Source organism: Pongo pygmaeus, chromosome 12, assembly GCF_028885625.2.
Source record: "Pongo pygmaeus isolate AG05252 chromosome 12, NHGRI_mPonPyg2-v2.0_pri, whole genome shotgun sequence".
In the NCBI taxonomy this organism is placed as follows: Eukaryota; Metazoa; Chordata; class Mammalia; order Primates; family Hominidae; genus Pongo; species Pongo pygmaeus.
The window spans coordinates 26831771-26858842 of record NC_072385.2 but is presented as its reverse complement, the minus strand read 5'-3'; the positions used below and the strand labels follow the sequence as shown (position 1 = coordinate 26858842).

Sequence of the window (27072 nt, the reverse complement as noted above, 5' to 3'; positions counted from 1 at the left end):
CCTTTGCCTCAAAATGTTGAGTGGCTCACAGTTCTAGAGTGAGTTACAAAGAACATGAAGATCCTTTGCAGTTTGGTCTTATCCTTTGCGGTTTGGTCCTATCCTTCCTACTGGCTTTTTACATCCTCCTCCTTCCTTACTTGCATCCTTGACTTTTGTCCATCTGTGCCTGGAATAAGCTCTACACATTCTTGCCTCTTGCTGGTGTCTCTGATTGGAAGGCTTTTGTCTCATCTTCTGTTGGAATCCTGCCTGTTCCAAAGAGCCTGTCTCATTTCACATGCTGCATCTTTAGATGAAAATTGCCGCTTAACTTCTCCTTCTCCGTTGGGTGGTTTGAATCATAGCAGTTTGGGCTTCTGTTTCTTTCATGGCAGTTATCGGTCTTTCCCTATTCTCGTCCCCCACCATTATTTGTGTGTTTGTCTTCATTACCTCTTGTAGATTAAATTCCTCTGCAGTACTAGCCTGGTGCCTTGTAAAAGCAATTTCACGAATATTTGTTTCCTGAGTTAAACTGAGAAAGTCTAATGGTTATAATTCTCTAATTTCTCATACAGAAATCCTTTTAGTGTCTCTGTTTTTAAATTAAGAGCAACTTATCTTCTGCTGTTTTTGGAGTTTTACAACTTGCATCAAACCGTAGTACTTTTTATTCTCCAATTTTTCAAAACCTTTTTCTTTCTCTGAAAACTGCCTCTAATATTTAAACATTTTTCCTTTCCCCTAGGTCATTTTGACCTTTTGTGGGTAGCATGGAATTCGCAGATATTTCTTCTCAGTGTAAGCATCAACATGTCTGAAACCTATATTTGCACATCTGTAATGTCACATTTCTGGTAGATAGTAAAAAACAGACATGAGATAGAGTACACTGTATATAGTATAGCAGGATATATATTTTTGTACATAATAACAGATTTATTTAGTACACCACAGCTTGAAGGCAGTACTCTAGAAGAAAATGGAGATTTAAAAAAATTATAAAATCAACTGATACTCATTGAGGAAATTTAGGAAACATAGAAATCTGTAAAGGAAAAAGTCACCCATAAACTCCATAGAGATCATTATTAACATTTTGTCTTTTTTTTTTTTTTTTTTTTTTGAGACAGTCTCCCTCTGTTTCCCAGGCTGGAGTGCAGTGGCACACTCTTGGCTCACTGCAACCTCTGCCTCCTGGGTTCAAGCGATTCTCGTGTCTCAGCCTCCTGAGTAGCTGGGACTACAGGCGTGCAGCATATTTTCTTTAAAATATGATTCTATTATATTCATTGTTTAGAAATCTGTTTTATCCCACTTAATGTATCTTTTTTTTCTTTTTTAAAAAATTTTATTATTATTATACTTTAAGTTTTAGGGCACATGTGCACAACGTGCAGGTTTGTTACATATATATACATGTGCCATGTTGGCGTGCTGCACCCATTAACTCGTCATTTAGCATTAGGGGAGTAGAGATAATTTTTTTCTTTTTTTCTTTCTTTTTTTTTTTGAGACAGAGTCTCACTCTGTTGCCCAGGCTGGAGTGCAGTGTCATGACCTCGGCTCACCACAACCTCCACCTCCCAGGTTCAAGTGATTCTCCTACCTCAGCTTCCCGAGTAGCTGGGATTACTGGTGTGTGCCACCACACCTGGCTAATTTTTGTACTTTTAGTGGAGACAGGGTTTCACCATGTTGGCCAGGCTTGTCTCGAACTCCTGACCTCAAGTGATCTGCCCACCTTGGCTTCTCAAAGTGCTGGGATTACAGGCATGAGCCGCTGAGCCCAGCTTTGAGTAGAGATAATTTTTATATTTTCTATTTTACCTGTAACATTTTAGCAAAATTATTTCTGTATGTTATTATATATTCTTATAAATATTTGAAAGCTGGGTGCAGTGGCTGATGCCTGTAATCCCAGCACTTTGGGAGGCTGAGGTGGGTGGATCATTTGAGGTCAGGAGTTCAAGACCATCCTGACCAATATGGTGAAATTCCGTCTCTACTAGAAATACAAAAAATTAGCTGGGTATGGTGGTGCACGCCTGTAATCTCAGCTACTTGGGAGGCTGAGAAACAAGAAATCACTTGAACCCGGGAGGCAGAGGTGGCAGTGAGCCAAGATCAGGCCACTGCACTCTAGCCTGGGCGACAGAGCGAGACTTTGTCTCGATAACTAAATAAATTCTTGTAAATATTTGAAAATAATCTTTAATATCCAATTAGGTAGATAGTTGACTGAACTACTCCCTTACATATACACATATATATTAAATTGTTTTTACTTTATTACTATTCATAGTTAATTTGTCTCTGTGCATAACTGTCCCCATCCTTTTGTGTGTGTTGTTGTTTCTGATACATTTTCTTTGGAAAGGTTCTCAGAAGTAGAAACATTTGGAAAAGGGATGGGAATACATTTAAGTCCCTTGCTGCATATCCAGACTGCTTTCCAAAGGATTGTACCCATTCACTTTTCATGGTGGGAGCATACTTTTCACCCATTTATTTATATATATTCTTGCTCCTGAGGAGATTTTCAGAGGCTTAGTTGAAGTCTGTCTATGGCTTATAGTGGGGCTCTGTTCTTCTGCTTGATTGCTGGTGGTAGAAGGTCTCCTGCTTTACACTGGAGTCATCTTTGCTCTTTCTTCTTTGTAGATCCCAACCTTGATTGACCGGATGCTTGTATCATCCAACACGAAGACTGGGGCTGCAGGAGCTGAGGCCTTGTCTCTCCTACTGAAGAGGCCCTGGGACCCTGCTGTGGGTGTGCTTTCTCATAACAAACCAGTAAGTTGGATGGCTCAGGACTTAACAATGGTACATAAAAATTTTAGACTCAAGTCTTAGAACCTTGGCAGGAGGATAAATGGCTTCTTTAACTATTTATTATTATTATTATTTTTTGAGACAGAATCTTGCTCTGTTGCCCAGGCTAGAGAGCAGTGGCACGATCTCAGCTTACTGCAACCTCTGCCTCCTGGGTTCAGGCAATTCTCCTGCCTCAGACTCCTGAGTAGCTGAGATTACAGGCATGCACCACCATGCCCAGCTAATTTTTGTGTTTTCAGTAGTGACAGGATTTCACCATGTTGGCCAGGCTGGTCTCAAACTCCTAATCTCAGGTGATCCACTTGCCTCGGCCTCCCAAAGTGCTGGGATTGCAGGTGTGAGCCAGCACGACTGGCCGGCTTCTTTAACTATTATTAATAATTTATTTTGCATAGTGCTTAACATAATTTCACAAGCAAAGGAGCATTGGTTGGGATGAGAAAGGTATTGGGATACTTGGAATTTCATGGAAGAACACTTCTCACTCACTGGTTTTTGGGTGGGATTCTTCTTCTTTAGAGCAAACTCCCTGGCTCTCCGCTGATTCTCATCGCCTCCTCTGGTCCCTCCAGCTCTGTGTTTCCCACTTCACGCCGCCACCGCTTCTGGCAATCTCAGCTGTCCTGCTTAGGCAAGGTATGTGTGCGGGCAAGAGGAACTCCTTCCTGGCAGGGAATATAGTCTTGGAGGATTGAGGAGAAGAATATGTGGGAGGAGGTCAAAATGCATAACTTGAATGTGGAGCCTCCTCTAACCCTTCTTTCATGTGGAATTCCAAGGTTTTGGGTTTAGGGTAGGTTAAACAGAATTGAAAGATTTGAAACTTATCTCTGCTGGTGTGGGGGCTACTTCTTTCCTTCAGGTCATCCCTGTAGCCACCCATCTGCTGAACAATGGCAGTGGGGTAGGAGTTCTACAGTGTCTCGAGCATATGATTGGGGCAGTGAGAAGCAAAGTGCTGGAGGTGAGAATGCCCCTATTTCAGTACATTGTGGCATACCCAGCATTCTGGGGTTGTTCTGTACCTATGTTTGGCCTCCTGTCTTACTGTCTTCTTTCTCTTCCCATGAAGATTCACAGCCATTTCCCACACAAACCCATTATCTTGATTGGCTGGAACACAGGAGCTTTGGTGGCCTGTCATGTAAGTAATTTCTATCTTATTTGGAGGTTGTCCTGGGATGGAATACCACTAATGATAGCTACCATTGAGTCCTTTGCTATGTTTCAGGCTCTGCGCTAGATACTTTACCTATATAATTGCATTTTAAACTGTAGAAGACAAATTTTATTAAAACAATTTTTAATTTATTTAGGAAAACTTTAAGCAGAAACAAAAGCAGGTGTAGTATAATAAACCCCCGGTATCCTCACCCAGCTTTACCAGTGATCAGCTCTTGGCTGGGCTTGTTTCATCTCACCCTGCTCATTTTTTTTCTCCCCCAGATTGTTTTGAAGAAAATCCCAAATATCATAGCATTTTCACACACACACACACACACACACACACACACACACACACACACACACACACGGATATGTATCTGTGGAAAAAAAAAAGATCCCTTTTTTTCTCTAAACATAAGTACCATACTGTTCTCCCACCTAAAAAACAATAATAATTGTAGCTGGCAAATATTAATAGCTCTGGAATTTGGTGCTGTGTTCATTTCAGTCTCTTTCCAAGACATCAAGGAATCTTTTCATATTTTACATATATTTGTATGTCTGTCAGTTTGTGTAAGTGTCCCTCATGTGTCCAAAGCCTTAATTTTGCTTCATACAGTCCAATCAAGTGTGATAGCTGTGAGAGGAAGAAGGTCCCCATAGTCCCTGCTCCCAGGGTGTTAGGCCTTAGCAGTTTGCTCCAAGAAATCTAGGCTGTCTGGTAGCTATCCATTAAGTTCAATAGAGAGAATTTTTTTTTACTTAAGGGTTAATGGCAACATTGTGTTCTCTTGACTATATTTACTATTTGTGGAGAAAAATGGAGCAGGAGGGCTCTAGTTGAGGGGGTTGACAGGGTAGGAATACTGAACGTTCTATCCTATGGTTCAGCCACCTGCTGGGGTCCTCTTGGGGCCCCAGTTCTCTAGGTAGTGGCTGCTTATGGAATGACATACCTTGTGTCTTGTGCTCTTACTGCTGCCGTTATGGCAGAAGATGCACCCGGATATTAGGACAGGAGAGGAAGAGGTGAGACTCTCTGGTGGGTCTGGACCACTCCTGGATTCTGGGTAGGCTGAGGTGCCATGAACTCAGTTGACCTTTAGACAAGCTGTTCTGTTATTTGCAGGTGTCAGTAATGGAGTATGTCACTGCAGTTGTCTGCCTTGGGTTTCCTCTGCTTACCGTGGATGGCCCCAGAGGGGTAAGAATGTGGTAAAGCTGAGTGCTGGGTCATTGGCAGTGGGAGTGCGAGTGTGCATGCCTTGTCCAAGCTGATGCTGAGGCTGACTGCAGTTGCATGGCTGATCCTCCTTAGTGGAGTTTCCGGGTCAGTGCTTTATGAATATGAAGAAGCCGATTCTAAAACCTGTACCTGTTTTAGGATGTGGATGATCCCCTCTTGGATATGAAGACTCCAGTCCTCTTTGTCATTGGTCAGAATTCCCTTCAATGTCACCCTGAAGCCATGGAGGACTTCCGGGAGAAGATTCGAGCTGAGAACAGCTTGGTGGTGGTTGGGGGAGCTGATGACAATCTCAGGTGGGTAGATTCTCCCAGAGCTGCAAGAGAGCTGTGTTACAGTGTTAGAGATAAGCCTGTAAGCTGGCAATGTAACTACAGACCAGTCTGGTTCAGTTAAAAGACAGCATTAGCCGGGCACGGTGGCTCACGCCTGTAATCCCAGGACTTTGGGAGGCTGAGGCAGGCAGATCACGAGGTCAGGAGATTGAGACCATCCTGGCTAACATGGTGAAACCCCATCTCTACTAAAAATACAAAAAATTAGCCGGGCGTGGTGTCGGACACCTGTAGTCCCAGCTACTCGGGAGGCTGAGGCAGGAGAATGGTGTGAACCTGGAAGGCGGAGCTTGCAGTGAGCCGAGATCCCGCCACTGCACTCCAGCCTGGGTGACAGAGCAAGACTCCGTCTCAAAAAAAAAAAAAAAAAATTAAAAAAAGACAGCATTAAAAAAATCTTTTTTAATATTTGAAATTTCAGATTTATAAAAAGTTATAACACTAGTACAAAAAAATTCCTATATACCCTTCACCTGATTTTCTAAATGTTAAACATCTTACATAGCCAAAGTGTAATCTCAAAATCAAGAAATTAACATCGACATGGTACTATAATTTACAGACTCATGTTTCATCAGTTGTTTCCCTAATGTCATTTTTCTGGTCCAGCATCCAGCCCAGGATCACACTTGGATTTAGTTGCCATGTCTCCTCAGTCTCCTTTAATTTGATAGAGTTCCTCCATCTTTGTCTTTCACGACCTTGAGCTTTTTTTTTTGTTTGTTTGTTTTTTTTTTGAGGTGGCGCCTGGCTCTGTCACCTACGCTGGAGTGCAGTGGTGCAATCTCAGCTCACTGCAACCTCCGCCTCCTGGGTTCTGGATAGAGTTGATCTGTTAAGCTATAGGTATAGGAATTCTGGAGCAGACTGTCCTGGGTGCTGTGCTTGGTTTCTTTACATATGTTATTTTGTTTAATCCCCACAACTCCATGAATGGGATGTTATGATTCCCCATTTTGCAGACACGGAAACAGGTTCAGAGAGGTTGCATTACCTGCCTAAGGCTAACATGGCCCTCCTTCTGGGGCTAGAAAATAAACAACCCAGAAAAGAAATACATTCTTATTTTCATAGGATGCCATGGAATGTTTAAGAAGTAAACATGTCATCCTTTTTGTTTCTTAGAATAAGCAAAGCAAAGAAGAAATCAGAAGGGTTGACTCAGAGCATGGTGGACAGATGTATTCAGGTAAACAGTTGTTTTGTGTGCTTTTCTCATCTAGGCTTGCCTTTCTGTAGCCTTTTAGGGTTGGTCTTATTGGTAATGGCCTCTTTGGCTCTAAGGCCTCCACTGGGGCCTCTGGTAGGTCTCAGTCATAAGCAAAGCAAAGAAAAATGAGAGTGGTGAATTAATGTAAGCAAAGCATCACGGGGGAGAGTGTTGGAAAAGTGGTGGAATGTGACCACCCCAGAGCTCCCCCTGACAGAGGCACTTGCTGGTCTTCTTGAACCACAGTTGCTCAGAAGCCTGGGATTTGTGCCAGACCTTGTTTGAGTGGGGAAGGACTGGCACATGTGGATGCCAGAGCTGAGGGAGAATCTGTTTTAGTTGGAAAGTATATGAGAGGTTCCCATTCTCCAGATGAGGACTGAAAGGCCTTGGTTGGCTCCTCTCTGCACTAGGATGAGATTGTGGACTTTCTGACTGGAGTGCTCACTCGTGCTGAGGGTCACATGGGCTCTGAACCTCGGGATCAGGATGCTGAGAAGAAGAAGAAGCCCCGCGATGTGGCCCGCAGAGACTTGGCCTTTGAAGTCCCTGAGCGGGGCAGTCGACCTGCCTCCCCCGCTGCCAAGCTGCCCGCCTCACCCTCAGGCTCAGAGGTAGTGTGAGCAGGGAGGGAGCGCTTTTGCTGGGGAATCAGCACCACAGAGTTGGTTCCTTAATTTCCTGGGGATGCCTCTGTCTCATTAGTGCCATGGGCCTGTGAGTTCCTACAAGGGGAATTCCAGAGGGACATGCTGACTCATGGTCAGATCCTAGTAACATTGGCTCATCTCTTGGCCTTCTCACCTTACTCAGGATCTCTCCAGTGTGTCCAGCAGCCCCACCTCCAGTCCCAAGACCAAAGTGACCACAGTGACCTCTGCCCAGAAGTCCAGTCAGATTGGAAGCTCTCAGCTGCTGAAGAGACATGTGCAGCGGACAGAAGCTGTGCTGACCCACAAACAAGCTCAAGGTATAGGCACTTGGCCAGTGGCTCCTCTTGGGTCTGTCTTCTGTAGTTCATGTCACGTGGCAGTTGTACAGTATTGATATCTACGGCTTTTTTCAGGGGGATGTGAGAGGCGCCCTTTCTCACATTTCTGTGCAGGCAAAATTCAAAATTAATTATTGAAATGAATGCCAAGGCCTCTGAGTTAGTGGGGCTTTGTGATCACTAGTTATAGCTTTGTCTTGCTGTTCTGGGGAGGCTAGGCTTTATGAACATGTATATTGGCCTAAACTTTTTTCTACCTTGCCAGCCACTCCTCCAGTCGGGGCTCTCCAATCATATGTATTGGGTGATTGATTTTATTAATCAGATTCTAGGGCAACTCACCTGGCATCATGCCCTTTCTTTGTTTGACCCTTGAAGCGTTAAGATTCTCACACTGAGACTTTCAGTGAAGTTTATCAGGGTTCTCTGCAGACAGGTTTCAGAAGAAGCTGGGAAGTATTCATATAGTCGAAAGTAAAAGTTTGGTGAGCTGCGAGTGCTATGAAAGGAGCTATAGAAAAGGGAGAGTTCATTGGGTAGGGAAAGAAGAAACAGTGGTTCTGTCCCCCTTCCCCCACATTGATCCAGGTGGGTGGCCTTGAGGTAAGGCCTCTTGGGCATTGGTTTTTAACGATGTGTCCAGGAGCATGTGTCACCTGAGCTTCTCAGGAATAGGGGTGCCTGGGAAGAGGCAGCAGCCAGAGCTGGCTGTCTGGCAGACAGATTTGGAGGGGATAGGAGGCTCATCTGTTTACTTTCCCTGTGTTTCTTTTAGTGGAGCCAAAGGATCAGAACCAAAACCCAGACCTCTTGTGAGTTTGCTTGTAAGAGTAGTACTAACAAGGAGTAGAAGTGTGAGTGGATGGGAGGAGTTGAGAAATGAGGCCAGGCCCCAAGGGTCTGTGCGGATGCTCTGCCTTGGATCTTCATGAGTGGTGGCCAGAGCCAAGTCCCGTGTGGACAGTGTGTCTTTACACTTCTGATGAAGACAGAGCTGGTGGTCTGCTGTGCTTCTGCAGAGGGTGATTAGTTGAGAATCTAAGGAGTTTGGAAGGCTGATTGGCGAGCTGGGTTTGAAATGGGGATCTAGGGTGTCATGGGGGAGAGTAGCAGCTTTAGAACCCTGGCTTAGCAGAGCTGATGGGCAAACGGAATACTAATAGCGAACATATATGGAGTCCTTGCTGTGTGCCATGCCTTCTTCATGGCACTTGCATTGCTGTAGTTTGTTGAGTTTTGGCATGGCCCCATGAGGCAGGTAGTACTATTCAGTTTTAGATGCTTCTACAGACCGACTCCGTGGCAGAGTCAGGTTGCCATGCAGTAATTTCAGAAGGAGCCCCTATTGGCCATTTTCTACAACCTTTTTTCTTATTCCTTCTCTTTTTCTCCCTTCTCTGGCTGGCTGTGATTCTGTAATTCTTTCTGATTCATTCCAGCACAGTTTGCTGCTTTTCTGAAACAAAATATGCTGGTGAGGAAAGCTCTTCCTCCTGGCACCTCCTCCTGTCTCTTCGGTGAGTATTACTCTTTCTTGCCTGCTCGTCCACTGCATTCTGCTCCTCAACCCCTTATTTATTTTCCATCTCTGCCTCTCATCTGCCTCAGTTTGGTTTCCTCCTGTTCTTTTCTCTCTCTTTCTTTGTATTCTTTTGTTTTGCTGACCCCTTTTGCTTACTCTGTAGTCTTTGCCCTTTTTCCATTCTTTTGTTTGCTTCTCATGGTGTTTTCTTTTTTGTCTCTTAGTGTGGTTCTTTCTTTCACTATGGTCTTGGCTCTGCTGCTTTTTTGTATGTCTGTGGCATTGCCTGTGAGTCTCAGTTTCCTTGTGTGTTTTTCTCCCTGCCTCTTGTCCTGTGTTTATCTGGTGGCTATAAGCCCACCAGCCACATATCAGCATAGAACCTGAAACTCCTTTCCCCTACACCCTCCTTCCTACTCTGATTTTAGCCAGTGCATTTGTCCCCTAAGCAATCCTTCTAGCTGGTTATGTCCTGACTGTTGCCTCATGCCAGGACCCCTCCTCCCTCCTCATGTGACTGCTGCCTTCCTCCCCACCCCAGTCTTTGCTTCCCTATGCTACAAGAGGACTGGGGTGGACTTCTGGATTTAAAGAGGAGGGAATCTTTGAGGAAGCTTGAAAGATAACCCTAAGAGTCCAAAAAGCTTGGCTGTATACATGATGAGCCTGTTTGATTCAGTGGAAGTGGAAGCCCATGTGTGAACAGATGGCCTTTGTCTGTACTAGTACACATGACCTGGGGACTAGGTTGTGACATGGGCCAGTGTTGCCCTGTTACTTTTGGGCAGGAACAGTGAGGTTGCCTGGTTGAGGTACTCTCTCTCCTAGTAGCTACTCATAGCCAGCTTTTAGTCCTGGTGACACTCTTCTTCATTGCCTCCATTTGGCAAGTGGATCCTCAACTGTGGGCTCCTAGGGCAGGGTGGGACTCTTGAGAGCCTTTGGAAAACTCTACTTTTTAGAGAGGACTGGATGACCTGCTCCTCCATGAGTTCTTATAGAATGTTTAATGTCCTCAACTGTGTGATGATGTGGGGAGGGCTTCAGACAGGAAGATGATCACATTTTTTGAGCCTAAGAAGGACTGTTTACTCATTCTGTTGAGTCCTCTGTTTTTGTTGTTGTTGCTATTGGCGTTGGCTAGGCAGGGTCAGGATGTCTTCTTTCTTTTAATTCCTACCAACTCAGGGCCCCTTCTCTTCCGACTCCAGTGCAGGATGAGGGATGAGAAGGGTGCCATCCTCTAAGAAGGGCAAAGTGGGGTCCTCCACGGACAGGGCCTGAGTGAAGTGGTCCTGAAGCATGGGTAGTCTCCTTTGAGGGGTGGCCCTGTACGTAGAGTGGTTCTCCTGTGTGTTCTACATTCTACACGTGGCTATGTCGGTGCTGGTATTGACTGAATGTCTGTTGGGATTTTTTGGATTGTGGAGGATCTCAACTCAGCTCCATCTCTTAGTTCCCATTTCATCAGAACCACCAGAGGAAGGAGAGAAAGAGGATCTTAGGGTTCAGCTGAAGCGACACCATCCCTCAAGTCCCCTTCCTGGCAGTAAGACCACCAAGCGACCGAAGATCAAGGTGTCCCTTATCTCCCAAGGGGACACAGCTGGAGGGCCTTGTGCTCCTTCCCAAGGAAGTGCTCCAGAAGGTGAGTTTCTCTTGGTACGTTAAATGAGAACTGAGCTCTCTCAGGTACACAGCATTGCCCTTTGGTGGCCATTCACCAGCATGTCAGCCTTTGCTTCATTTTGAGAGATGCCCGGAGCAAAGAAGGCATGAGGCTGTGCATGTGGGTAAAGTGGGCATGAGCCCATCTGAATGAGGACCAGGCAGGCAGAATCTGAGAGGAAGCTGTGCCGTCGTTCAAAGCATCCTATATTTTGTTCTTTTTTTGTTTGCTTCAATTAAAGATACAGAATATTTCAGGAAGTTTAGAAAATAGAAGGAAAAAATAACCCCAACTCTCCCGACTCTAGCATAGTTCATCTTTTTTCATCTTCCAGTTTTCGTCTGTAATATCTTGCATTTAGCCTAAGCTGTGGAACCTGGAAACGTAGAGGCCAAATAGGACTGACCAGGGGCCTTGGGGTTTTCTGTTTTGCAGCTGCAGGTGGGAAGCCCATCACCATGACACTGGGGCAGGCTTCAGCAGGGGCCAAGGAGCTCACAGGACTTCTCGCCACAGCCCAGTGAGTGTTTGTTGGACCATCTGTGTCTATTCCTTTTTTCCCTTCCCTCTGTTTCTGGTTTATTTAGTGCTTTGGAAAATGATGGATTCTGGATTCTGTCAGCTTTGGAAATGTGACTTCCTTCTGATTGGGATCTTTGTCTTGCTTTTGGGTCAACCCAGAGTTCATTTTTACTTAAGACTCCAAAGCGTCCCCTGGCTTTTGCTATAAGTCCTATAAGTAAGGACTTTTAGAAGACCAGAGGCCAGGTACAGAAAGTGGGACAAAGAAGCTAAAGGTTCTTGGTGTGTGTCTGCTGCTGAAAGCCTTGCTGGGCCCCACTCTGTACCCTGCCAGTGTTGCTAGGGCTTGCTGTCCTGTGACCTTTGGATAACAGAGCTCCTTCCTTTGTCTCCAGGTCCAGTTCTTCTGAAGGTGGAGTCTCAGCCAGCCCAGTCCCTTCAGTGGTCTCCAGCAGCACTGCACCCAGTGCCTTGCACACACTGCAGAGCCGCCTGGTGGCCACATCTCCTGGAAGCTCCCTCCCAGGTATCTTGTGGCCCAGCATTCTCCCCTTCCAACACAGAATTTTTGGTCCGCTGCTGGTGGGTGGTCCTGGGAAAGTGTCCCTGGAGCTGAATCCACAGGATGGGCCTCTGGGTCTTAGACTGATCATAGAGGCTTGACGTGAAGCTGGAATTAGCTTGGGCAGAGGGGTTCCTTGGCCTTGAATAAATGCAGTGAGTAAATGTCCTGGTCTGCAAGTGAGTAAATGTTCCAGTCTACAGGTGCTGTATCCTCTACTGTAAGGAGAAATAGCCGATAGGACATATATGTATAGTCAGCCTTTCTTATCCACAGGAGATTGGTTCTAGGACCCTCACCACTACCAAAATCCACGGATGCTCATGTCCCTTATATGAAATTATGTCATACCGTTGGAATTCTATATCCACAGGTTTCTATCCGTGGTTGTTTGAATCTGCGAATCTGCTGCGAAGCCCACAGATAATTGAGAGCTGACTATGGTTTTATTTTACTGTTTTAAGCACATCTGACTGAATAAAACTGGAAATGGTGCTACACTGGGCATTAGCAAAATGAGACATTTTTCTGTCTGTGCTTGTCTCTCACTTTGTCCTACCCCCTAACCCTACTTTGAAAGGCCTGTTGCCTGAGCCCAGCAGGGCCAAGGCATTGCAGAAACCCTCTTCTGGCCAGGCACAGTGGCTCACACCTGTAATCCCAACACTTTGGGAGGCCGAGGTGGGTGGATCACCTGAGGTCAGGAGTTTGAGACCAGCCTGGCCAATATGGTGAAACCCCGTTTCTACTAAAAATACAAAAAATTAGCTGGGTGTGATGGTGGGCACCTGTAATCCCAGCTACTTGGTAGGCTGAGGCAGGAGAATCGCTTGAACCCAGGAGGTGGAGGTTGCAGTGAGCCGAGATTGTGCCATTGTGCTCCAGCCTGGGCAACAAGAGCGAAACTCTGTCTCAAAAAAAAAAAGAAAAGAAACCCTTTTCCTTTAAGCGAACCTTTCTTATTGCTTTGAGGCTACTTCCTTACTGCTTTGATTGTGTGAGGCGAAGTGAAAGTTGGATATTTAGAATTCTTTTGGCTTAAAAAGTTCTTCCCTGGAAAGAAAGGAACAAACTTGGATTTCTCAAAATGGTCTAAAATGTATGACTGATGGTTTGCAGCAGGTGCAGAGCAAGTCCGGGGCAGTGTCTGGCACAGTACCTTTCCTGTGTGGCATCCATTGCGTGTGTGCCTGGCTGGGGAGAGCTTCCCGCCTTCTTTCTGAGGACAGGGGTGTCCAAGGGCAAGCACCATTGGTGTTTTAGTTGGTGGTGTGGCTGCTCTTGGGATAGTGCAAGTGATTGAGTCTCTACTGATTCCTGCTGTCTCCTCTCTTAGGGGCCACATCAGCCAGCAGCCTCCTCCAAGGCCTCAGCTTCAGCTTGCAGGATATCAGCAGCAAGACCTCTGGCCTTCCAGCAAATCCCTCCCCAGGACCAGCCCCACAGGTGCACATCTGCCATCTGCTGGGCTGGGCAGGTGTAGGGAGGAGGCCTCCTCAGTTTAGTTGGTTTTGGCAGGGAAACTAGGTCTGGAGTCAGTGGGTCAAGGACAAACAGCCTTCTAGCTACACAGCAGGGAACTTCCAAAGGTTAAGGTCTATCATTTACTGTGTGACCTTGGGCAAGTTTCTTGACCACTCTGTTTTTGTTTCCTTGTCTATAAAATGAGGTAATAATAGTACCTCCCTCATAGAGTTGTTGTAAGAATGAAATAATTATGCAAAATGCCTGGAAGAGTACCTTGCATGTCGTAGGCACTCAATACATGTTAGCCTTTAATAATATGCTGTGGGCCCTCCAAACTCGAACGTTGCTGTTGGGCGACAGCTTCTGATCACCCGGGCTTGTGTGTCCCACAGGCCACCAGTGTGAAGTTGCCCACCCCCATGCAGAGCCTGGGTGCCATCACCACGGGCACCAGCACCATTGTCCGTACCATTCCTGTGGCCACCACTCTCTCCTCCTTGGGTGCCACTCCTGGTGGGAAGCCCACAGCCATCCACCAGCTGCTGACCAATGGGGGCCTCGCTAAGTTGGCAAGCAGCCTCCCTGGCCTGGCTCAGATCTCTAACCAAGCATCAGGTGAGTCTCTCATGAGAACTGTGGGGACTCCCAGATCTGGGATCTTTCCCCCAGGACCTTCCCATCTCATGTGGGCAAGGTATGATGTTGAAACCAGTCCCACAGGGTCCTGGCATTGACCTTTGGATTCAGCTGTGTGGACCCATCCCCCAGAGAGGTTGAGAGAACACAGGCTGTTTCCTGTTGCCTTTCAGATTGACTGATAGGGCATAGATGACCCAGCTGGGGAGGAGGCCAAGGGACTGTGTTATGTGGGGGAGAAGCTCTCCAGGAAAGGAAAGCCTCAGTAGAAGATGGAGAGTGTGACTCAAAAATACTGCTTCTCTCTCTTTATCTCAGGCTTGAAGGTCCCCACCACCATTACTCTGACACTTCGTGGCCAGCCGAGCAGGATCACCACGCTGAGCCCTATGGGCTCAGGAGCAGCCCCATCCGAGGAGTCCTCTTCCCAGGTGCTGCCCTCCAGCTCACAGGTGAGTCTGCCAGGAAGGACTGAGCACATGGGCTTCATTATTGGGAAGTTTAAGACCAGCTGACTGGCTGATTGAAGGGGCTGCCCATGCACTGGACAGACGAGATTCAAATTCAAATCTGGACTCTGGAGTCTGTGGCTTTGTAATATTGAGCGAATCATGGACATCTTTGAGCTTCCTCTTCTACATCCCTGCCTTGATGTTGTGAAGATTACATATGTTCAAGTGGGTAGCAGTGTCTAGTATTTAATGTTTTTGTTTACTTTTCCTTTCGTTTCATTTTTTTCTCATCTTTGGTTTCATCCTTCAGAGGTTGTGAGTAGAGGTTACTTGGCTAATGCTGTTTCTTTGTTTTTATTTTTATTTTTTGAGATGGAGTCTTGCTCTATTGCCCAAGCTGGAGTGCAGGGGTGCGATCTTGGCTCCCTGCAACCTCCACCTCCCCGGTTCAAGCAATTCTCCTGCCTCAGCCTCCCAAGTAACTGGGATTACAGGCGCCTGCCGCCATGCCCGGCTACAACAGGGTTTCACCGTGTTGACCAGGCTGGCCTCATACTCCTGACCTCAAGTGATCTACTTGTCTCGGCCTCTGAAAGGGCTGGGATTACAGGTGTGAGCCACTGCTCCTGGCCCTTTCTTTGTTTTTAAGGACATGGAGACAGAGATATCTCACTATGTTGCCCAAGCTGGCCTTGAACTCCTAGGTTTAAGTGGTCCTCCCGCCTCGCCCCATGTATAATACTCTTTCTTTGACATTGGCTTTCTAGCACTGTGCCTTCCCATATCTTAGCATTTATTGCTGTCTTCTTAGGGCACAGCTAGGTTTTTATAGGTCTCACCCAGGAAGTCATGATTAGTTTCTCTTAGCTGATCTAATTTCCATTGTGACCTTTTCAAGTCAAATATTTCTAATCTTAAAATAGTGATCTGAGGAGCCACTCAAAGATTAGAAGTTAAGCCAAAAAACAGTTTGAGTCTAGTACTGAGTGTGCTTTCCTTCAGTATCCGCTATACAGCCGAGGCCTTCCTGTGTCTCCCTGTCCTTTCCACCATGTCAACCTGCTTGTGAACTGGAGGTACAGTAATAGTTCCTGAGCCATTCTAAAAGCTCTTCTGTCCTCTTTAGGGAAAATATTGCACAGAGGTCAACACCTGACATTCATTGGGATCATAGCTACCTTTTTTTGCAGAGGGATGGAAATGTTTTAATTTTATCTTATTTCTTATTTTTTCAATTATAAAAATGATTATGCTTATTTTAAATAATTCAAACATTATAGAAATAATTAATTTAGAAAGGGAAAGTTTCCCATGATGCTACTCCTAGAGATGATGTTCACTGTTAATAGCCTGATATGGATCCATTCAGATTTTTTTTTCTACACAAACTATGTTATTTTATTTATTTTGTACAAATATGAGATTACAGAGTATGGACTGTTTTGTAACTTGCCTTTTTTTATAAATCATGTCGTGACACGTTTCCCTGTCTGCGTCTTTTCAGAGGCTGGCTAGTATTTCACTGAGTAGATGTATGAAGATGTATTTCACCACCTTCTGTTAGGTAGATAGCTGGGTTCTATTTTGGTTTTTGATATTTTAAATAATGCTCTGGTGAACACTTGCTTATTCTTGTGTACCTCTGGGAGCATTTCTCCAGGCTAGAGAATAAGTAGAGGATGTGTACATCTAATATCTGGGCAGCTGCTCACTAACTGCCCTTCAAAAAGTTTTTGCTACTTTACAATTCTAGCCACGGTGATGAAAATATGTTTCATATTTTGTGGAAATCAATATTTTTACTTTATTAATCTGGGTGAAAAATGAAGTTGTTTTAATGTGCATTTTCCTGATTACTTAAGAAGTTTTATGTCTTTTATGAAATGTTTGTCATACTCTTTGAATTATAGTGGCTTTATATATTCAGATGTTAATTCTTTATCTGTTACACAAATTACATATATGTTATTCCTGTCAGTGGCTCATCTTTTTTTTTTCTTTCTATTGAAGCATTCATTGAATGTCAGTCTTTTAACTTTTATTTCTGGATCATACAGTCATTTAAATTTTTCATATAGTAAAACCTTCAAATATTTTCCTTTATAGCTCCAAAGTTTTATGCCTTACGAAAGCTAGCCCTATCACAAGTATATAAAAGTAATCCTTTTTGTTTTTAAAATTTGAATTGTGGTAAAACATATATAACATACAATTTACTATTTTAGCCATGTTTCAAGCTTACGGTTCAGTAGTATTGAGCACATTCACATTTTGGTACAGCCATCACCACCATCCATCTCCAGAACTTTTCTGTCATACCATATTGAAACTCTCTCTTTGTGTTTTCTTATAATGCTTTTGTTTGTTTCCTTTAATTCCTTATAGTTCACTTTTGTATGTTAAGTGAGGTAAGGATGAGTCATTCATCATTCCTCCATGCATCTAAAATCCACTGCTGTCACATTCTAAAGTACTGAACACATATGGGCCTGTTCTGTAGTTTTGAATTTGTCTAGCCTATGCTGGCCTTATGTTATGGGTTGATAGTATTTATCTTGAAGTTAAGGGAGTGTCAATTCTGTTTCTAGTTTGCTAAGATAATCTTCATTCTTTTCTTTCTCTTGATAGTTTTGAATTTTTTCCATTATTCTTTTAGAATCACATGAAATGAATGAAGATAAACATTTCCTTTTTTTTTTTTTTTTTTTTGAGACAGTCTCACTCTTGTCACCCAGGCTGGAGTGCAGTGGCACGATCTCAGCTCACTGCAACCTCTGCCTCCCAAGTTCAAGCTATTCTCTTGCCTCAGCCTCCTGAGTAGCTGGGACTATAGGCTCGTGCCACCACCCTCAGCTAATTTTTGTATTTTTAGTAGAGACAGGGTTTCACCATGTTGGCCAGGCTTGTCTTGAACTCCTGACCTCAAGTGATCCACCCACCTCGGCCTCCCAAAGTGTTGGGATTACAGGCGTGAGCCATCATGTCCGGCCAACATTTCCTTCTAATCAGTTAAAATGATGAGTTACTTTAATAGGTTTCCTAACATCAAACTGTGTGAATTCTAGATGCAGTGGCTTTTTCAGTGTGTCCTATTCTTTTTATTGCACATACAAAGGCAACAAGACCCTATCAAAAGAACAAAATGAAAAAAGAAAGAAGCTAAGCGTTTCAAAAGAAAAGCATGTCTATTCTATTTGCTTTTATTTTACTTAGGATTTTGGCATCTATATTAATCTCCTCAGGCTTTGGCCCATAGTTTTCTTCCCCTCCACCCCCTACTTTTGTGTGTGTGTGCTTTCCTTTGTCTAGTTATGTAAAAGGGGTAATTCAATCCTTGTAGAATGAGATGGGAAGTGCTTTTCCCCTCTCATACTCTGTTTTAAAACAGTTTTATAGTACAGAAATGATAGTTCCTTGATGGTTTGATAGAAGTGACCTACAAAGCCATTTGGGCCTGTTTTTAGGGTGTCTTCACCTTTGCTGATGCCATGTTGATGGACAACTAGAACGCAGATCCTGCCACGTGATCCCTTCCTCCTGTGTTAGGTAATCCATCTCAGTTTGCCATGGCCTGGGCCAGCCAGTTACCATTGAGAAGAGAGTAGAGGTCATTGAGAATCCCCCTTTTCCGGGGCTCAGTTGAAGCACAGAATAAAGATCAAGGTCTGGCCTTCTAACTGATGATGTTAACATGAGATTAGTTTTCACCTTAATAGAATGGGCGTAGGCTGGGCATGGTAGCTCGCGCCTGTAATCCCAGCACTTTGAGAGACCTAGGCGGGTGGATTACGAGGTCAAGAGATCGAAACCATCCTGACCAAAATGGTAAAACCCCATCTCTACTAAAAATACAAAATTAGCTGGATGTGGTGGCGTGCACCTGTGATCCCAGCTACTTGGGAGGCTGAGGCAGGAGAATTGCTTGAACCTGGGAGGCGGAGGTTGCAGTGAGCTGAGATTGTGCCATTGCACTCCAGCCTGGGCAACAGAGCCAGACTCTGTCTCAAAAAAATAAATAAATAAAATAAAGTGGATATGTAATTGCTAGGAGGGGTCAGGTGGTGATTCTTTTGTAACAAGCAAGGGGATGTTATTAGATTAAGGCTTCTTGCTGATTCAGAAGCTTCTAATAGCTCTGTTCAGGTTGCCAGACAGAGCACTGGACTGTGGGTCAGGTCATCTGTTTTCAGCCAGCTGTGTGATCCTGGGCAAATCACCTAGCCTTCTGGGCTTTGGTTTTCTTACCTGATTTAGTGAGGAAGTTGACTTAATTCAGTGACTGTTGTGGTGGCGGGATCAGAATCTCCTCAGGCTTTGGGAACCTACGTTTTTTAATGCTTAGAAACAAACTACCCATTTTTTGACGTTTATGAGGCAATTGGAAATTTTAACACTGACTGGATAGTTGTTGATATTACGGAATTGTTAACCTTTTTAATGTGTGATAATGGTATTGTTGTTAGGATTTTAAAACGGTCCTTTTTTATTTTGGGGTTCCATACTGCAATATTTATGGATGGAATGAATTTAAAAAGAAAAGTGAACACCAACTAGACTTCTCTAAGATCTGTATAAGCACTTAATTATCTGTTTTGTTTCTGGCACTGATTGGTGTTTACTATGTGTTTCCTTCATGGGAATGGACTATTGTGTACTCCTCACAGCTGAGAAGCTGCAGGGAGGAAGAGGACAGACAGAGACTATGTTGTGCCCTGCATCAGGGTCCAAAAAATGGACTCCCTGCCTGTGGTTATAAGATCTCTCTCCTCTCTGTCCTGCTGGCGATACCAGGACCTTGTCAGCCTGGCAAGCAGCATCTCTAGCTGGAGGCCTCTGGCAGTGGGCCTCACTGTGGCCTTGTAGCAGGCTGTGGGCAAGTTGGCTCACTCTAAGGTGTACTCATAATCGGAATAGAGTGAGCATCTGTGCACAGCCCTGCCTTTGGGCAGGGAAGCCCATGAGGTTTTGTTTTTGTTTTTTATTGAGGTGGGGTCTTGCTATATTGCCCAGGTTGGTCTGGAACTCCTGCGCTCCAGCAGTCTTCCCACCTCAGCCTCCCAAAGTGCTGAGATTGAAGTCATGAGGTTTGATTGTCAAACTCTTCTTTGTGATTATGGCTCACTGCAGCCTCAACCTCTTGGGCTCAAACAATCCTGTGGCCTTGGCCTCCCGAGTAGCTGGGCCTATAAGGCATGCAACACTATGCTCACCTAATTTTTTAAAAAATTTTGTAGAGTTGGGCTAAGTTGCTCAGGCTGGTCTTAAACTTCTGGGCTCAAGCAGTCCTACCACCTTGGCCTCCCAAAGTGTTGGGATTATAGGCATGAGCCACCTCGCCTGGCCTCCCCTCCTTTACTACATTCTCAGAGACCTCTTAGGAGTTTCCCAAGGGGGAAATTTAGAAAAGTGGGGAAAGCCTTGGTAAAAAAAAGTCCACCCTCTCTACTTGCTTCCTTATTCTTAAGCTGCAGGGCTCAACATTGATGGCATCCCCTCACACCTACATGTCTAAGGCCTCAAAATCAGAACAGTCATGGAAATCTTCCCTTCTGTTCTGTTGTCTTTAAAAACTCACCTATTTCCTTTTTTCTGCATTCCTTTTCTGTCTTCATGTGTAATAATATGAGGTGACCTTTGTTGTTGAGCACAGATTACACTCAGGAGCTTTATGTGGATTATTTCATTTAATCCTTACAGTGACCCTGGAAAGTAGATGCTGTCATCTACCTCTTACAGGCGAGGAAAAGGAGGCTCAGAGAACATAGGCACTTGCCTTAAAAAGTGGAAAGTTGAGTCTCTCACTCTAGAGTCCATGTTCTGTTAACCACTTGGCAGCTAGAGCACGTGTCCTTGTGTATCCAACTTCTTTCCTATTGAGAATTACTTCTTTAAAATAAATTCTCAGGGGTTGGGATAATTGGGATAGAGGGTCTGAATATGATGATAACCTGTCAAAGCTTTGACCCTTCTTCACTACCTCTCCTGCCACAGCGCCTGCCTCCAGCACCCTGAAGATGCTGTGTGATATGTCCTCCTTACCAAGTTGGTGATGGCTGCCTCATGGTGGGCCCTGGACACGTGCGTGGTCCTGCTGAGCTGTCCACGTGTCCGAAGACCTGTTTAAGACAGTCATTTTTGCCTCTCCGCCAACTGTCTTCAGAGAAACCATTAGGTTAGGTGATACGGTGCCAGCAAGGGAAGCACCATTGTCCAGGATCTGCAAATCTGGTTCCTGGGATCCCCAGACTCCTCAGCAGATCTGGCTGTACATGGATTAGAACCACTTCTTCCCCCGCTTAAGCTGTGGTTTGACCCAAGGGTCATAGGACTGCCTGCTGCATTTAATGAAGGTGTTTCCTTTTGGAAGTCTGTGCTACCCTCTGTGCCTAGTTGGGAGGAGACATCCGTCTGGTCCGGGGTTTCGGGAGTTAGAATGGAAAGCCCTTTGCTAAAGACTGGAGTCATCCTGGCCTGCCAACTGGTGGTTCAGAGCTGGATGGGCTTGTTTTGGACATCACTGTTGCCTTCACTCAGCAGCCATGGGAGAGTGCTCCCCGTGCAACTCCACGTTAGAAACCACGTCAGATACTGAGTAGCTTGCTGACTCCTAGAAACTTCTGGTTTTTGTTAGTATCATAATGAAGGCAAAGAACTAGGCTGTCATCTTTCAGCCTCTTTGACTTACTCTAGATGTTGGGAGCAGTGGTTGCCAGGTGAAACCTGGGCCCTTTGTCTTTTTCACCATGCTTTGGGCAGTTTCTGTATCCAGAGAGTCCGCAGGTTCACATAAGCTGAAGAAGAGTAATAGAACAGCAAAGGAAGTGGCTTGAAGGACGTGCCAGTAAGCCCTGTGGTTTGTGCTTAGGTCTCTGCTCTGCCACCCAAGGAACTAGTGATTCAGCTGGAGACAAAAAGAAGAATTTGCCAAATCAGAGAAGAAACCCCAACCCTGGAAAATCCTCTGTCTCCAGTCTCTAGAGGGGAAGCAGGGACAATAAGCTAAGGTAGTATCTTGGCCATCCCAGGAAACTTGTGGCATTAGGACGATGAAGGCCATGCTTCAGTGTTTTCGTTTCTATTTCATGAGACTTTTTGTCTTCCTGCTTACAAGTGGGAAGATGATTGACAGCGACTCTACTATGCAGGGCTGTTGGTACCAACCTGAGCCCTATAGGTGGTAGTCCCTGGAGAAGTGGTCACAGAAGATGGAGCTCTGATCCCCTGCTTGCCTCTTCACAACACTTGTGTGCAAAGATAGTTTTAGATTTGGTTTAGAAACTATCCTCCAGAACAGGCTCCCATACTTAGAATGTTTCTAGTTAAGGTAATAAATTAGGCAACCCAAGTGTGACTCCACTCAAGTGTCCTTTTCTGTAGGCAGGAAGGGCCCACAACATGGCTTAAAATATAGTCCATGGTTCTGGCCCACAGTACAGTGTGTATCTATACCAGGTCACCTGTGTTCAATCTGGGAGCCTTCCTGGCCAGTCTGAGTGGCAGCCAGAAGGGAGCTCATAGTGTCTAGGAGTCTCAGGCAAGGTAGGTCAGGGTACTGTGGGCAGGGGGGATGTGTGTGATAGGAGAGGGTACCCTAAACACCATACCTCCCCTCCCTGACCTGAAAAGCTGATCTCAACAGGGATTCACACAGAATTAGGCTGTGTTTTTGCATTAGCTGGTAGGTGACTTTTTAAAAATTCTTAAATTCAGGAAGTATTTAGTAAACTTGAGGAAGGTATGAAATCTGGAGGAGGCATCCAGGACCCAGGGGTTTGATAGCTTTACAGGTAGGATCATACCACACCAAAAGAGCAGTGGATAATAAGACTATATGAGCTATATGAAGCTTTTAGGAATCATTTAGGACCGACAGAGCCCTAAACAACCCATTCATGACTTAAGTTGTTGGCTCAGTGTATGCTGGGGACAAAGAAAAACTAACAAGCCCACCTGCCTTTATGGTAAATTCTAGTGTGCTTACAAGGGATGACTTCCTGTCCACCTTGAAGAACTCCGTAACTGAAGAAGGAGAGCTGTGAGAATGTGGATTGTTCTACACCTTGGACAGGGTAACAGAGGAAGTGGCTGAGGCCTAGAGTCATGTTTTCCAGTTCCCTTCACAAACTGTATTTCTTGGAACGCGAAAGGAAGCTTTACCTATTTCATAGAAGACCTGGAATCCATAACCTCAGAAGGCGATATTATTGATAGAAAATGTGGAAGGATCAGGAAGTTCTTAGATTCTTGGATGACAGATGCATGTTGATGCCCTATGGAGATGTCCTTGTGTTTTGAGGTCACTGAGGTAGGAAGACCTGTCTACTCTTGGTCTCACCACTAGAACAGTCTTGGGCCGGATGGGTCTAGAGCTGAGCGGCTGTGATGGTTCTGTTCTTACATTAACAAAAACAATTAAAAACACCAAAAACAACATTTGGATTGCTTCAGCTTCTTTTCAGTTGACTTCTCATGTGTATTCTGGAAACCACCCAATGAAGCGGGCACCGAAGATAGAGCTAAGATATTGTAAGGCCAGTGATCATCACCTCACCAATGCCAGGTGGTATGAGGTGGTACTGTAATTTCCTTTTTTTTTTTTCGAGATGGAGTCTCACACTGTTGCTTGGGCTGGAGTGCAATGGTGCGCTCTTGGCTAACTGCAACCTCCGCCTCCCAGGTTCAAGCGATTCTCCTGCCTCAGCCTCCCAAGTAGCTGGGATTACAGGCGCCCGCCACCACGCCCAGCTAATTTTTTGTATTTTTAGTAGAGACAGGGTTCCACTATGTTGGCCAAGCTGGTCTCAAACTCCTGACCTTGTGATCCGCCCACCTTGGCCTCCCAAAGTGCTGGGATTACAGGCATGAGCCACCATGCCCGGCCTGTAATTTCCTTTTTATAAGCGAGGAAACAGGCACAGAGCAGTCAAAACAGCAGGAAATGGCAGAAGCAGTACTGGAACCCAGACAGTCTGATGTCAGTGTCTTTTCTACTCTGCATTGTGCTAGGGTTCTAAGATGGGAGACTGGAGGTAGAGATTAGCCCAGGAGGTGAGGAGATGGTGGCTTGGCCTGCACGTGACCTTTTCAGTTTACTTCCTACCAGGCCAAGAGTAATCAATGTTGATATGGTGGGGCTCTTGGCTGAGCCTGTGTCAGTAGGTAGGGTCCCTCAACCTTGATCCTGAAAGATCAGTATCCTTTCGCACTTCCTATACCTCCACCCACTGCCAATAAATACATAAAGATTTAGAGATGAATGAATGAATTCCAACCTCTAGATTATTTGTTAACTTGTATTCAGGAGGACCTTCCTTCTAACCCCTAAATTCCAGGTCCCTACCCTTGGCATTGGAGCCCTCTGGGTGGAGGCCATAGTTCTGGTATGCTGCTTGGAGTGTCCAGTATACCTAGGCACATCGTGTTACCCTCCTTAGTAGACATCTGGTTTGCTGTCTTAGTCTCACTGACTTGAGCATTCAGGTCAAGTGAGACGAGGATTAGTTTGTTAAAATGACGGCTGTCTGAAACTTCAGGGGTATGGGGACAGGGCCATAGCAAATAATGATGCAGACAAGTCTTTTTTACCTTTTTATCTCTTTTTCAAGCACACATTTTGGTCAGGGTTGATGGCTGCAAGAAGGAGAAACCTATTCACCACCAAAATAGCTCTGAAAGGGAATATTCTCTCATTAGGCATTTTTATAGACAAGGGGCCTCACTGTTTTTGCTACTTGCCTCATGACCTCAAGTGGCTTGGACTTGCCGGGATCCAGTTTTGATCCTTTTGTCACAGGACTTTTTAGCTGCAGAACCCTTCATGGATGGCTGGTCTCTTTCATTCAGTTCAAATTCTGAAGACAGCCTGATTGGCTCACTCTCACTTGTGGGTTTCTTCTCCTTATCTCTTCCCACCCAGTCCAATCATAGTATCCAGAAGATGAAGTCATGTGGTTCATATCATTACTTTTCTAAGGAGAAGTAGATGGATTTAAACAAAGCAAAACACTGCTGGGCTGTTAGATACGTGTGTTTTTAACCTGCAATTATAGTATAACACCCTTCAAGTTTCCCCAGTACTTACATCTCACATAACTATAATACAAAATTAAAACCAGGAAGTTGGTACAATGTGTGTGTATAGTTCTATGTCATTTTATCGCTGTAACCATAAACAAAATACAGAATGATTCCATCAGCACAAAGATCTCCCTCATGCCACCCCTTTATAGTCGCATCCGTCTCCTTCCCCACCATTCCTGACCCTAGCAACCACTAATCTCTTCTACTTGTCCTAAATATGATGATGTATAAATAGAATCTTACAGTGCATGGCCTTTTGAGATTGTCTTGTTTTCACTCAGTATCATTTCCTTGATATACATCCAAGTTATATGTATATGAGTAGGTCATTTCTTTTATTGCTGAGTGGTATTTCATGGTATGGATTTAGCACAGTTTGTGTAAGAATTCATCCACCTATTGAGGGACATCTAGTTTGTTCCCTGTTGGGGTCTATTACAGATAAAGCTGCTGTGGCAATTGTATGCAGTGTTTTTTGTTTGTTTGTTTGTTTTTTTTTTTTTTTTGAGACGGAGTCTTGCTGTGTCACCCAGGCTAGAGTGCAGTGGCACAATCTCGGCTCACTGCAACCTCCACCTCCCTGGTTCAAGCAATTCCTCTGCCTCAGCCTCCTGAGTAGCTGGGATTACAGGCACACACCACCAGGCCCAGCTAATTTTTTTGTATTTTTAGTAGAGACAGGGTTTCACCATGTTGGCTAGACTGGTCTCAAACTCCTGACCTCAGGCAATCCTCCCGCCTCAGCCTCCCGAAGTGCTGGGATTACAGGTGTGAGCCACTGTGCCCAGCCAATTGTATGCAGTTTTTTAAATGAGAACATGAGTTTTCATTTCTCTCTGGTAAATGACCGGGAGTGTGATTACTGGGTCATATGTTAAGTTTTTAATTTTTTAGGAAACTGCCAGCCCAGCCTGATGGCTCACACCTATAATCCCAGCACTTTGGGAGGCCAAGATGGGAGGATTGCTTGAGCTCAGGAGTTTGAAACCCCCTAGGCAACATAGATAGACTCTGCCTCTACAAAAATACAAATTAGCCGGGTGTCATGCTGCGCACCTGTAGTCCCGGCTACTTGGGAAGCTGAAATGGAAGGATTGCTTGAGCCTGGGAGGTCGAGGCTGCAGTGAGCTATGATCGTGCCATGGTACTCAATCTGAGCAACAGAGTGAGACCTTGTTTCTAAAGAAAAAAAAAAAAACTGCCACTGTTTTTCAGAGTAGTTATACTATTTTACATTCCTATCAGCAGTGTATGAGAGATTCATTTTCTGAGAGATCATTTTCTCTGCATTCCTGCCAGCATTCTATATTGTCTCTTTTATTATTTATTTATTTTTATTTTATTTTTGGGAGACTGAGTCTCATTCTGTCGCCCAGGCTGCAGTGCAATGTGCGATCTTGGCTCACTGCAACCTCTGTCTCCCATGTTCAAGCAATTCTCCTGCCTCAGCCTCCCTAGTAGCTGGGATTACAGGCACCCACCACCACACCTGGCTAATTTTTTTTTTTTTTTTTTTTTTTTGTATTTTTAGTAGAGATGGGGTTTTACCACGTCGGCCAGGCTGGTCTTGAACTCCTGACCTCAGGTAATCCACCTGCCTCAGCCTCCCAAAGTGCTGGGATTACAGGTGTGAGCCACCACGCCTGGCCTCTTATTTTTTATTTTAGCCATTCTAATAGGTGTGTAGTGGTATCTCATTGTGGTCTTTTAAATTTGTTGAGGTTTATGGCTCAGGGGTGATCTATCTTGGTATGTATTCTGTGGGTGCTTAAATGTGTTTTGCTGTTGGGTGGAGTGTTCCATAAATGTTGATCAAATTGTTGGTTGATGGTGTTGTCAGGTTCTTGTATATCCTTGCTGATTTTTTGTCAAGTTGTTTTGTCAACTGTAAAGAATGGTGTTGAAATTTCCAACTATAATTGTGGAATTGTCTATGTCTCTTTTCAGTTCTGTCAGTTTTTATTACACATATTTTTCAGTTCTGTTATTTGGTACATACACTTTTAGGATTTCTGTGTCTTTTTGGTGGATTGACCCTTTTAGCATTATGTAATGTCCCTCTGTCCCTGTTAAGTTTTCTTTGCCGTGAAGTCTACTTTATTTGACACTATACCCATTCTACTTGTTTTTGATTTATGTTTGCATGACATATTTTTTATTCTTTTGTTTTCACCCTACCTATGTCATTATATTTCAAGTGAATTTCTTGTAGACTGCATGTAGCATATGATTTTTCTTCTATACCAATCTCATTCTTTTAATTAGAGTTTTTAGACGGTTTTCTTACATGTAATTATAGGTAATGTTAGGCCTTAAGTTGGCCATTTTAGTTTTTGTTTTCCATTTTTTGTTTTCATTTTCCTGCCTGTAAGTGGGTTACCTGAACACTTTTT

At 44.6% G+C, this 27072-nt stretch overlaps 1 protein-coding gene across 14 annotated transcripts in view; it reads left to right on the top strand.

The window, feature by feature from the left end:
• Positions 1–27072, top strand: part of KANSL3 (KAT8 regulatory NSL complex subunit 3) — a 77005-nt gene that overhangs the window by 22069 nt on the left and 27864 nt on the right. For 5 of the 14 annotated variants that reach the window (XM_054475868.2, XM_063649115.1, XM_063649116.1 and 2 more), the window contains 16 exons: positions 2647–2778; positions 3340–3456; positions 3683–3784; positions 3893–3964; positions 5117–5191; positions 5372–5529; positions 6694–6757; positions 7192–7392; positions 7592–7748; positions 9209–9286; positions 10748–10939; positions 11396–11480; positions 11878–12008; positions 13381–13490; positions 13904–14126; positions 14466–14599. In XM_054475868.2, the coding sequence (XP_054331843.1) occupies positions 2647–2778; positions 3340–3456; positions 3683–3784; positions 3893–3964; positions 5117–5191; positions 5372–5529; positions 6694–6757; positions 7192–7392; positions 7592–7748; positions 9209–9286; positions 10748–10939; positions 11396–11480; positions 11878–12008; positions 13381–13490; positions 13904–14126; positions 14466–14599 (2031 nt within the window). Of the gene's footprint in view, positions 1–2646; positions 2779–3339; positions 3457–3682; positions 3785–3892; positions 3965–5116; positions 5192–5371; positions 5530–6693; positions 6758–7191; positions 7393–7591; positions 7749–9208; positions 9287–10747; positions 10940–11395; positions 11481–11877; positions 12009–13380; positions 13491–13903; positions 14127–14465; positions 14600–18063; positions 18146–20590; positions 23031–27072 lie in introns of those variants that run through there. The other 9 variants (XM_054475875.2, XM_063649119.1, XM_054475879.2 and 6 more) reach the window with 7 other exon arrangements.